The sequence below is a fragment of the Cyprinus carpio genome, chromosome A23 (genome assembly GCF_018340385.1).
Source record: "Cyprinus carpio isolate SPL01 chromosome A23, ASM1834038v1, whole genome shotgun sequence".
Lineage (NCBI taxonomy): Eukaryota > Metazoa > Chordata > Actinopteri > Cypriniformes > Cyprinidae > Cyprinus > Cyprinus carpio.
In genome coordinates, this window is record NC_056594.1 from 11,723,278 (window position 1) to 11,736,745 (window position 13,468).

Here is a 13,468-nt window from a genome sequence, read left to right on the forward strand (position 1 = left end):
TTTTTTTTTTTTTAAATAATACTGTCTGAACCACATAGTCTCCCAAAGGTTGAGTAGTTTTGACCTGTGTGGGTTTACAGTTACACTTTAATGTGTTGTTTGAAGATTTATGTTGCTTTTTAATGATATATTTATACATTTTAAATGTTATTTTATTTTATTTAAATTATATTTTTTTCAAGTCTGCAAATGACTATTACTGTCACTAATTGTTAAAATTTAGACAGCTTTAGATTTAATTTTTTTTTAATGTGCACTAAAAAAGTCATTATTTATTTTTAGTTAAAATTAATTTTAGCTTTCTAGGTTGTAGTAAATACTGCACAGTCAAGTTATACTATGAAGGATCCTATGGGTTTCTGGTAAAATGGCCGTATGTGAATATATGTGTCTAAATCCTATTACAGTAGCACTGGCCCAGCATAATTAAGTCTTAAGCTACCGTCTGAGTCCTCTATATCTCTCTGATCGTATGGCTCCAAATATGGATCAAATCACCTTTACTGGGCACTAGGTTTATACCAGACTAGAGATCTAAGGGTTGGGTTCAAATTCAAAACCAGACCAGTACAATTTCCCATTGCCAGAATGGATGATGCTCAATTAATCGTCATCTTAATTGGAGAAGACACAAAGGAATAAGAGCGGAAGCCACCTGCAGCACAGCTGATGACCAAAATCTGTCAGTTTGAGTGTTTAAAAGAGGTTTAACGGGTGCTGTAAGCAGCTAGGCTCATGTCTGTAAACAAGTCCAATCCGATCACGCAGCGTCTAATTCTGTCTGCCAGTGAAATTAGAGAGCCTCCGTCCCCGGGCCAGGTTAGGGGTCGAATGGATAGAACAGGCCCAAGTGGAAGTGTGTTTTTCGCATGATCAGAGTGAGACACATTTATAAAATTTCACATTTGTCCACATGACATTGCAAAATAAAGCATGTTGGATGTAGCAGTATGTTTAAGGTTGACCTTACATAAGCTTAAATCAAAGCAGACGCAAGTGTTCATTTTTCCATGTTCAGCTGCAAGACTCCAACAGCTTTTTTTTTGTTCCGTCACACAGTCTCTTTTACTTCCTTTCAAGTCTGACTTCTTCTGTGTGTATGTGGTTGAGCAAGAGAGAGAAGAAAAGGTTGGAAAAGTGCAGAACAAATGAATGAGCAGAGCGTCATATGGTATCAAAGGTGGACTGCAGTGTGGAGTCGCGAGACAGGCGGAGAAAGAGGAAGCCGACTGCCGCGCTGGGGTTGCTTTGCACCGGAGAGGCCCGTTAATTAAATCTGAGGGACAGACATGAGAGCTGACCCAGGCGTCAGCCGCAGCCAGTCAGCGACGGAGGAGAGGCGGCTCCTGCTCCCCCTTCCTCAACCCCCCTCCCTCCCTCTGTCCGGCCGGCCGGCCTGCTGGCCCCAGTGAGGGATGGGGGGGAGGGCAGGGCGCCGGCAGCTCGTCTGGCTCTCAGTATAGACTCCTAAACGTGGCTTTGCGGTCAGACCAGAGACTCTTAATAGGCATATAAGGTGTTTTTGCTGTTTTTCCCTCCCTCCCTGCCGCTCACGTGCTTTCATAAAGTCAGACAGGAGCGTCTGCGTGAGGCTGCTGTATCTGGACCAGCAAATAGGCATAGAGTCCCTGAATTTGTATGTTATAATCTACATTTTCTCTCTCAAGACACAGCATCTGCCAGTCAGTGATGTTTGTTTTTTTCCCCCACAAGTCTACTTGTCCTGTGCATGACCATCATTATATCTATGGGTGGGCCAGAGCCTAATGAACTGTAAATCGTTTGGATACAACAGTCTACCAAATGCATAAAAAAATATATTTTATAAAAAGACCTAAATCTTCAGAGTCACATGGTCCTTCATCATTCTATTATGCTGATTTGGTGCTGAAGAAACGTTTCTTATTAATGGTGAAAATTATTCATGCTAAACAGTTACTGCTGCTCAGTATTTCTATGGAATCGGTGTTGTTTCAAAAGATTATTAAATTATTTCAAAAGTTGGAATAAGAAAGATATTTTTACTGTTTATTAAGAAATTAATACTTTTATTTTAATGATTACACATTGAAATCATTGATGTTTATATTGTTAAAGGTTTCTGTTCTAAATAAATGCTGTTTTTATTTTTTTAATTTTCTATTTATCAAAGAATCCTATAAAAATATATCACTGTTTACACAAAAATGTTAAGCAGCACAACTGTTTTCAACATTGATTCAACATTGAAATTCTGAAAATTCAGCCATCGCAGAAATAAATGACATTTAAAAATATATAAAAACAGAAAACAGTTACTTTAAATAATAATAATATTCTAACATTTTATGAATGTGATGGATGCAAGCCAAAAAAGATAAGATTATTCATAACAAATGAATAAATGTGACATCAGGGCAAAAACATCTTCACATTATGTAACTCTTGTGTTAAAAATAACAAAAAAACAGGAAGACTAATTTTATCAAAATGAAATTTTCACCTCTAAATTTTGATTGTTGTGGTAATGTGTTAAATCAATTCAACATCAGTTAAAAAAAAAAGTCACATGTTGCTCATCAAATGAAAACAAGTTTCTGGAGTTTAGTGCATAACATCATTTTTTTTTCTTAATTAAGTTTTTTTTTTTTTTCATTTATCTGTTATTTCATTACTATTGTATGTAAAATAAAGCTGTCTGGAATTAAATCCATCCAAATATATGTACCATAATATAAACAAAATCTCCACTGTTGACACATTGGTTGTCATGCAGAAATTATGTTTTTTCACCCTTTTCTATTTCTGTTGATTCTCTCACGATTCAGGAAAGCCTGCATTTCTTGCATCTTCCTGCATTTTCCTCAACCACCTTTTGTCTCCCTGTCTTTATTTTTCCCTCAATTGCTGCATTTTTTTTGCCTTGTTCTGTTGTTTTCTCGTTCTTTTTCCTATGATTTTGATCTCTCTTTTTTTTCCTGCTTGTTTCCCTCCCTCATTTTCTGTCTCTCTCTCTCTGTCTGTCTCTCCCCTAAGGCTCTCAGTGGGGGAGCGGCAGTAGAGGGGGGCGGTCCTGAACCCTCTGGGCTGGCGGAAGCGCCGTGCTGCCCCCCCACCCATAGCCAATCAATGCCATCCTTTCAGTTCTGGCCGAGCCCCCCAAACAGGGGGATCAATAAGTTATTAGCACCATTCTGTCAGCTGTAATGTGGAGATTGATTGGAGGTTGGGGCTCCGCAGCGACGCCCGCCACTTCCCCTGCCTGATAAAGATGACAGATTAAGGGAATAAGAAAAGGGAATTAAGGAGTGTGGCCTGTCCAACTTGTCAGTAGCCAGAGAGATGGAAAGAGCAAAGGGAGAAGGAGGAGAAAACCTACTCATTTAGTCGTTTTGCTATTTCTCCATCCATCTAGACCCCCCCACCCTTTATTAAAGTTCTGCCCTTGTTTTGGCCCACCCCTGCACCGCACAGCCTGGAGTTTAAAGAGCGGCAGTGCTGGCAACCGTGAGTTCTGTGAGTTGGGTAGCATGGCTGAAGCATGAGGCAGCTCCGAGCCTCTCTGTTTGGTGTTAAATGTGAGCATCACAGCTTTAAGAAGCAACATTTAATTGGTATTAAAGGCTTTCTGCCTTAAAATCTCTGACCCTGAGGCAGACAGGCACTGCTGAAACCCTGCCTCTCCCTTGAGTGCACTGAAAGACAGAGAGAGTGCAGTATTCTCGCTGCTGCTGTGGATTTTTGAAGCTCTTTGAAGCTGTTTTTTGCATTTATTTTTTGAATGAGCACTTAGTTTCAGGGTAGAGAAAGATATAAGGTGTGTATAGCATATTTATACTAAAATTACTCTTTAAAAGTTTGTATGAAAGACTAAGGTTTAATTCAGAAAATAGCACACTAGCATATTATTTGCCATTTCTGCCTTTTGAGTAGTGTACTAATGTTCTATTCCAAATGCAGCCAAAGGCTATGTGCGATAAACATTCTAACATTCTTTTGCCTAAATTTGCAATAAGCAACAGAAAATATGTTGAGACATCCTCGATTATTGGATGCAGTGCTCTCAGCTTGACCTTCAATTTCTAGTAAACAATATTGTCTTAAAATTGTTTGGCTTTTTTGGCTCATTATTTAATTTGAACTGTCAAATGTTAAGACATTTTACCCCAAATTTTGGTAAAAAATATATAAGTACAAAGTATATACTATATATATATATACTTTATATATGCACTGTACACTCTATGATAGTGCAAAGCATATACTCTGCAATAAGCACCAAGTATGGTAGTATGAATTGTAAATTTCACACTGTGAACTAAGTATGCAGTATTCTATTACAAACATACCTGAAGTGTTAAATCTAAACTTAGATAAAAAAAAATCATGCAAACAGAGAAAAATAAATGGATAGGAGCAGGAGAGAAGCGGGTTGACAGTTCACATGAAGGTTTATAAGGAGAAAAGAATCTGTGAGTGAGTCAGTGTCGCTTCCCGCCTCCAGCTCCTCCATGCAGAATAACGGCTTCCTCCTAACGGTCCCAAACTCTCTCCTTTTGTTGAGTGCATTACTTCAGCTAGAGACCAAAGTGCTAAGAGCAGACAGAGAGTGCGGTCAGGAGCCAGGTTTCCTCTCCGCCTGTGCCGACGCCACGGGCATGTTGCCCTGCTCCAAAACTTTTCCCCCTCTCGCTTACGAAAGCATTTCTTCCTGCAAATCACTCTGTCCCATGCTGTCAAATCACATCATGAGAATTTAAAGGTTTTAAAGGTTGTGTATAATCACTCGGGGGGTTTGATTCGGGGGACAGAGTGCTATGTGAGTTTGAGCTGTATGTCTGAGTGACAGTTCAGGACCATTGATTTTGAAGAGATGGAGATGGAGGTTGAGATGGAGAGGAACTGGACTCAGCCCAGGGCTTTGGGAGTGTTTGCAGGCAGGAGCTTGCCTGATAAGACGCGATGGAGGTTGGAGAGCAGGCTGGGCTGGAGATAGCAGCACTAGGGTGGCTGAGCCCTGTGGGAAAGACACTGCTGAGATATTACGGTCAAACAGAGACGTACAGAGAGGAAGAGAGAGCGGCTCAACATAGCTGCAACAGAAACCAGAGGGTACCGTGGTATGTAGAAGTGTTTCCCAACCCTTTTCGTCTAAGGTACCTTCATGCACCTTTCGAAGAGATCTGAAAATGAACATTTTGTCATCACTTACTCATCCTTTGTCCTGTTGCACATAAAAGAAGATATTTTGAAGAATGTTTGTAACCAAACAGTTGATGGAATAGTGTACTGTGGAAGTCAAAGAGGACAATCAACTGTTTGATTACCCATATTTTAAAAAATATATTCTTTCATGTGCAACAGAAGAAAGAAAGTCATACATGATTGGAACAACTTGAGGGTGAGTAAATGATGAAAGAATTTTAATTTTTGGGTGAACAATTCCTTTTACTCGTATTATATTATTTAACACCTTTTAAACTAACTTTACCAGCTGTCTGAAGTTTTTGCACATCCTTTACAGGCTTTTGAGCTTTTTTGGCTAATGCATAGACAGGAGCAGCCTATTGCTATAGTTTTACACTTATGCAGCGATCGTATCAGTTCCACGTGGAGATAGAGAGTGGAAAATAATTGAATACGCCAAGGGAGATTGTTCACCTCAAAGGCCGATGAAGGGAGAAAAAGTGGAAAGAGAGACAGACGGAGGGAGTGTTGTTGTTGTCTTTGGGCAGAGGTTAGGAGAGGAGATGGGGGCCATTAGAGAGGCCCCTTTTTCTCTTTGGAGTGGGATAGCCAGCCTTCCCCCCTGATGAGAATACATCAAACAGCGTCATTAGTAAAGCTCGCTCCCCACAAAGAATCCCAGACTGAGCTCTGCCACTCCAAAAGCCCTTTCAAGCACAGGCTTGCTTTTCTTTCTCTCTCTGTGTCTCTTTCTATCACTCTTATCAGAGAGATGGACGAGCAATGTGCTTGGTGTCGAGAGGCAGGGGTGTGAGAGAGTAGTTTGTACTTTTGTGTTGGACATATACAGAGGTGCAGCCTCTCTCGGTTTTGTGCCATGCAAGAATCTTCCCCTTCACTCTTCTTTGATGTGTAGAGCTTTATTCATGGCTTACACATAAGGGTCATCTGGAGTAATGGCTTCCTTTAAAGACCTTGTGAAATCAAAATGAGAGTTTTGCAACTTTCTAGTTCATATGTGTTAACTGTGAGCCTAATCTATATGCAAGTGCACTCATTAACTTAGACTTAAATTCCCATGAAGCATTGTGAATGACTATCAAATGAAAAATGTCAGGTAAATATGAAAACCATTGATTTGAACAATACAGTGAATTATATTTGTATAAAAACAACAAATTTTATGTTTACTGCAAAATATTCATATGATATGCACTCAAATATTAAAGTAGTTTGAGAGTGACTCTTATGTCATTCGTGGTGCTTAATGGGAGTGGGTAGGTGCTAAAGAGTTCTGTTGACACAGTTGTTTCGATTCTCAGACTGGTGGAGATGTCTTGCAGAATTATGGGTAATATAGTTTTTCATCAGGAATTCCATTGTTACACATGATTATTTAAAAATCAAGTTGAAATAATGCAGACTGAGAGCTTTAACAAAAGCATATACCATTGATTAACAACCTCATAACTCAAAGTAGATCTGCCTTTGTAAGTTTAGAAATTATCGTTATTCCCCTATAGTGTAAATGAATGGGTTTTTTACTTTTGTAACACAGCTTTGGACTCTATACCACCTGCAACCAACTGGAAAGAAACAGAGCAATATGTCCCTATTTTGCACCCAAATTTCCTTCAATCATAAGAAAGAGCTCTGAGCTTGTTGAATGATGTTATGAGGTCTTTAAAACGATGCACCCCCAGGGCACCATAAATGTTTTAAAAATAACTTTTTATGATATCCATAGACAATAAAACACAATAAATACAATAAAAGTTCAAATGCAAGAAACATGTATAATCCGTTTCCTCTCAGTTTATTGCATGGTCCATTTAGATAACAACAAAATCAGACAGCTGAATCAGACAGCAACAAAAGACAAAAGGAAGAGCATAACTCTGTGGCTTTGACTTTTTTACTTCATGTGGTGCATGAGGGCAGAGAGAGTGAGAGAGGGAGAGGAGAGTGCAATGACAAACGGTCTCTTCCTTCCTGCATGCATGCACCACCATGCTCTCAGCAGCACCCCTCCCAGCGTGATTAGCAGGATATTGATTTGAGATGTGTTTGGGGGGAGGAGGGTGCTGTAATCGTACACTAGACACCAGCGGCTCACTAGAGCGCTGCATTAGGCTAGTGCAGACAGCCTCCACTTTTCTAGAGAGAGAGAGAGAGAGAAAGAGATAAAGAGAAAAGGGGGAGGGAGAAGAAGAGTGAAAGAAAGGAAGGAAGAGATTAGCAAAAAGGTGTGAGCTCTGTTTTCACTGAAAATAGAGAGTGAGAGTGAGTGAAAAAAGCTAAAAGGCGTAATAGCACGACAACTGGAGTTTGATAGAAGACATAGGCAAGACCGCTTACTTTTTTTCCCATTTTTTTCTCGCTCATCTTGTCATTTTTGAAAATTTTACTCCGTATTAGTCTGGTGTGAAGACCAGGATCGTTTGTATGCACAGATAGAGAAATACATAGATAGTCAAGACAAGAAACGACGGTAGCGTGACGGTGAGTGCAAAAGAGAGAGAGCGTGTTTGTTCGAGATAGGAGAAACACAGAGAGAGAGAGAGAGCGCACGAGAGAGCGATCAGGCAAAAGAATCTCTCGTTTCTGCACATGGCTGAGTAAGAACCAGATCTGTCATTCACGCTGGCGCAAGGCCCTCTCATCTCTTCAAGTCTTTAGTCGCACTCACAGCTCCATCATGTATGCAGGTATAGAGTCAGGCGGTGGGCTGCATGCCGAGGGGTTTAGGGGTCATGTGACCGCATCTGATCCTTTCTAACCTATTTCTCTCTTTTTTTTTTCAACAGATGACATTCTAGGCAAGAGGAGAGCCTACTCCCCCAACAGCAGCAGCGAGTGCCCATCTGACAGCAAGAAGTCCCGCAGCGTGTCACCTAAAGGTAAGGGCCCCTCTCGTGCATGTGCGTAAGTGTGCTGAAGATGATGTGCTTCAATCAGAGCTGTTTAACCTTAGCGCGTAAGATGGAGTAGGTGGGAATAGATGGAGCGAGATTGAGCGAGAGTGGAGGGAAGGCGTGGACAGATAGTAAGAGGAGGGAGGAGAGAACAACGCTTAGTGGAAGACAGACATGACCTCCCCACTCCTGTTAACCTTTTCACACACTATTTGCAGAGAACACAGCATTGCTAATTCATGTTTACATTTATGCAGACGGTTCAGATGTGAAAAGTTGAGTGAAAACTTAATTGTAAATTGAAAAATGACCATCTCTACAGTGTCACATGATCAGTATTACTAATTTACTTTTAAATAGTGAAAAAAATTAAATAGTGACTTAGAAATAATGCACAATATTCCATATTAATGTTAATTAAGAATATAAAATAATAATAATGTATATTATTTCCTAAATTAGAATTATTGAAAAAAGCAAAATAGCAAAATCTAGACGATTCTTTCTCTTTTCTACATAATTTTCTTCCCTTCTCACTAACACAGCTCCACACTAAAAAAACTCAACAATGCTTGATCACTTTTTTTGGTGTATAGGGGTTGTTGTAGGAATTGAAAATCAATAAAGTGAGAGTGCTGCTAAAGCTTGATTCGCTGTTATGCATGAATGTGTGCTGGATCACTTAGACTCGGGACACATGGTCGTTAACCAAACACACTCACCTTCAGCTAGAGCTGCTAAAAGAGCATACTGTGGTCACAGTGTCAAAGCAGTGGTGATCTAGATCTAGTAGAGGTGACTATCTTAAAGTTGTTATACTTGAAGTTGTCATACAGGATGACTTGAACTGAATCTGGCCTGAAGTTGTCATACTTATTGCTGAAAATCATTAATAGTGTTCAAGTCAATGAGACTCTCTAATGTTGACAAAGACTATGTTCTGCTCTTTTTTGTGGTGGTACATATGCATAGCATATTCCACATATATACTGACAACACACATTCTCCACTAGGTATAAAATAAGACTCAAATGCAGGAAGTACAGATCAGGATTAATCTAATATATTTTGCAGTTGCCTGTTGGAGAGAAAAGAAGCAAATGAGTGAGGGAAACAGTGAGGAAAGGGTGATGTTTGACTTCCTCCTGATGGTAGGAAACAAAATTGTGGTTTCTTTTTCCTTTCAGGAATATGTGTTTGAGTCTGTATGATAAGCCCACGGTTTGAGGTTTCTGTATGTTTGGATATCATTTGTACATGTAGTGTCACTTTTTTTTTTTTTACAATTATGCTGTAATGAAGAAAAAAGTCTTACATTTCTATCTAAAAGTGAGCTAAAAATTACTAAATTCATGCTCATATTTAAAGCTAATATTTAGCTAATATGCAAATCGGTGAAGCTCCTGGGTATTGTCAGCCAGCTGAGCTAATGAGGTGAAACAGTGCAACAGGCAGGCAGCAGAAACATCAGGCAGACTCAGTGACACCAAGTCAAATATAATCAAGCATCTAGCAGGAAGAGTTGAGCAGGCAGTGATCTGGATCTGTTCCTTATTCCAGTAAGGTGACCAGTCTTCATATGAGGTGCAAACCTTCATAGCCATATTGTCATTTTTGTCAAAATTTCATATTTCCCCCTAAGTTTTTAGCAAGACATTTCCATATGTCTGCATGGTGAGGTCTTTAATACACCTTAATAATACATTAATACATTAATACAAAGTTTCTTAAAGTTTCCAAGGACTTGAAATGTATCTTTCCATAATCAAATATAAAATCATATTAAATTTTAGTAATGTTGCTTTGTGTATGTACACATGTATGGCATACAAATAACTCATTCTCTTATATATATAAGACATGCTATTTAAAGCAACTCTATACAAAAAAGTAATGTTGATTCAATTAAATTAAAATAAAATTCTAATAATAGAAATTCACATAACTGCATCTAGTATGTGACATCTGTATATATGTGTCGCAACACATCCACACCCAATAATCAGTTGTCTGAGATGCCTTGTGTTTGGACAGTGTTGTATTTTGAGGCATTATCTGCTCACTCATCACCGTGTAGCCACTCAGCACGGCTGCTGCAGTGAGAATGATAAATGGGTGTTATGTGTGTTTTAGTATTGTGAATTACAGTTGGCTTGTGTCGGTCACCCACTGTGGATTAGCATGGCTTTGGAATGCCACTGATCTAATGTCTTGTGTCTGCGTGTCTGTGATCCATCACCACACCCAAACAACATAGCAATGTGTGCGCCTTTGTGTGCACATGTTTGTAGTTTGAGAGCATAGCAGCTGCTGTTACCTAACAAACAAAAAACAAAACAAAAGAAACACAAACACACAAACACACACACACACAAATGTTCACCAACACATACAGGAATACAAGCAGCTTTACACAGCAGGCATTACCTTTCATGACAAAAGCAGCCTGAAAAACTGCAAAGGCTGGACTTCACACTGTTCACCAACACAGACCGGAATACAAGCAGCTTTACAGCTCAGATCCAAACCATCATGTCTCCTGCAGCAGGAATGTGTGTCATTCAAAACTGAATTGAAATTGCCTTTAAAATTTCCTGAATTTGAAATGAGATAGGAAACAGAAAGTACAGTAGTAATTCAAATTTGTGTGAAAGGAAGCATAATTCAGATGGAATGCAATTGATAGATAGATAGATAGATAGATAGATAGATAGATAGATAGTTAGTAAATAAATTAATTAATTAATTAGTTATATATATATATATATATAAATGTTACCAGACATTGCCCCAATTCATATGGCATGAATTTTATTTATGCAGGTCTTAAAAAGGGTCATAAAAAACCTTAAATTTGAATTAAAAAATCCTGCAGATAATCTGTAAATAGTAAAATAAAATACCAACCCCCCCAATAACTCCCATAAATTTACAAATATATTAATAACTCCAATGAAAAATAAAAAGTTACAAAAAATTTTGGAAGCCCTGCTTTGACTTTTATAATGTTACAAAGATATTTATAATGCTAATGTAAAATAATAAGCTGTTATTTTGAGCTCTCTATTCATCAAAAAATTTTGAAAAATATTATATATAGGTTTCCACGCAAATAAATATTAAGCAGCACAAATGTTTTCACCACTGATAAAGATAATTCATGTTTCTTGACCACCAAATTAGCATATAAGAAGGATTTCTGAAGGATCATGTGGCACTGAATTTTCAGCAGCTTTTACCCATCTTTAGCTTTACAATCACAGGAATAAATAACAATTTAAAATATATTCAAACTAAAAACAGTTATTTTAAATTGTAAGGATATTTCACAATATTCTGTTTTTGCTGTATATTTGATCAAATTAATGCAAACCTTTTTAATGCTAGTGTATCTCTCTCTCTCTCTCTCACATGTACTGCCCTTGTTACATGTACTGCGTATATATATATATAATATATATATATTACCTAGACATTCTTAAAATCTCTCACTCACACACACACCTATATAACACAAGTGTTCATACTCACAATATCTCAAACATCATCCACATGAGCACACTCACACACACACACACACCTGAAGCCTCTCGGGTGGATTATCTGGCGCTTGGCAGAACACACTCCCCCATCCCCTCCACTGGGCCGCACTGCTTCTGTTCGCTTGCCCGGGGCCAAGCTCCGGTTTCAATGAGGAGGGTGAAACATCCCCCCTTCCACCTCTCTTCCTCCTCCCCATCTCTCCCCCAAGAGTCTCTCCCCATGCGCTGGCTTGAGTTACTGCTGCCCAGCGTACCAAGGAGAACCACACATAGGCTTCTCCTTGACTCAAACATCTCACATAAGATCACACATTTTGGGACCAGCTGATTGAATTTTGCTGCTTCTCGTCCCACAGAGAACTCTCACACGCCTGCGCTGGAGCTGGGCAGTCACATGACCCCCGAGGAGCACTACAGGCGCATGATGTCAGCTCTGAACGAGCATGGCTCTTTTGAGGAGCAGCAGCAGCGCCTGTACCAGCTGGCCAACAACATGGGCGTCCCGAGCCACGGTGAGTGTGCGTCACCTGTATGTGTGTGTGTGTGAGCTTGTTTCTGTATCCGCTCTAATTACCCATGTAGTCTTATTCCTGGATACCACACAAACAGCTAGAGCTCGACTGCGGAGATTACTGACAATTCTATTTGCGGTCTCAGCCCACCCAATGGTAGGATGTCAGAGTGGGTGATCTGTGACTACTGCCACACACAGTAGTAAATAACACTGCCATTGGGCCCTGAGGTCGACTGGATCGATTTGGCCCTTTGATTGGCTGCAAGCCAACCCTCTAAATTACCAACACCATGAAAATGGCTCCTTTGCTCTTTTTTTTTTCTTATGCCTTTTCAAATTTATGATCACTGACGAGGTACCAGGGTTAAAGGATGCGGATTTGTAAGATTTGTAAACCTAAATTTAGTGAACATTATTTTCTTTTATTTGTTTGGAAACATCTTAACAGCGCTCTAGAGCCTTGTTGACATTTTTCTCTTAGAAACTGTTAATTGCATCCAGCATTTATGGCTTTTTTTTTGGTAGCATAAATTTAATCAATCTCACATTCTTGCTAAATCTGAGAGCGTATGACTTAAAATTTTATTTGATCAGTAATGATTCTTAATTACTGCTTGCAAATCCAAAGGGGGGAAATGCTATAAAGGATTTAATTGCCCCTCTCGTACATCTGTAAGAAATTAGCGTCTGGGATTTTATGACAGTGGTGCTGCGCTCTCCTGTCACCTCCACCTAATAGTTTCTCTATTTTTCTACCATCACACCAAGGCATGCTGCGGACGAATTCACAGACAGATCTCTCCCTGATTCTGTCAAATCTACTCTCATCATATGCATTCCTCGCTTTCACTTTCCCAGCTCAACTTCCTTCTACTCTCCACCTCTACTTCTCACATCCACCACAACCACCTAAAAAAGGTGTGGTTATTTGTGGAAAGGAATCTGAATCTGCGAAGAAAAGGCAGGGCGTTTACCCATCTGTGGGAAATCCAGCGAGAGAAAGCAGCCGTGTGATCTGCAGGGTCACTGTCGGTTCCTTCCCTAGATTTCTGGAAAAATGTCAGGTGTATGGTTTCTTAATGGTTGCCATTGAAAACAGACTCACCAGGCCAAGGTGCTGTTCCTTCCCTGAGGAATGTGAGCGTGCTGGCTTGCCCCTGCACGCTGAGCTCATAAGCCTATGATAAGGCCGTGCCAGTCAACTGCTGCCAACATGCCTGGCTGCCAGGACTTTGATGAGTGAGATACCTATTCTCACCTTTAACCAGTGGTCTACTGTTATCTATGATGTTTCATAAGTGCTTTTCAAGTTATTCGTTTATCCAAAAATG

General features: G+C 39.6%; 1 protein-coding gene across 2 annotated transcripts in view; it reads left to right on the top strand.

Moving 5' to 3' along the window:
- The window catches only part of LOC109055122 (sterile alpha motif domain-containing protein 11-like), a 58,061-nt gene that overhangs the window by 27,834 nt on the left and 16,759 nt on the right, over positions 1-13,468 (top strand). For both annotated transcript variants that reach the window (XM_042713159.1, XM_042713158.1), the window contains exons 5-6: positions 7,974-8,066; positions 11,980-12,135. In XM_042713159.1, the coding sequence (XP_042569093.1) occupies positions 7,974-8,066; positions 11,980-12,135 (249 nt within the window). The remainder of the gene's footprint in view (positions 1-7,973; positions 8,067-11,979; positions 12,136-13,468) is intronic.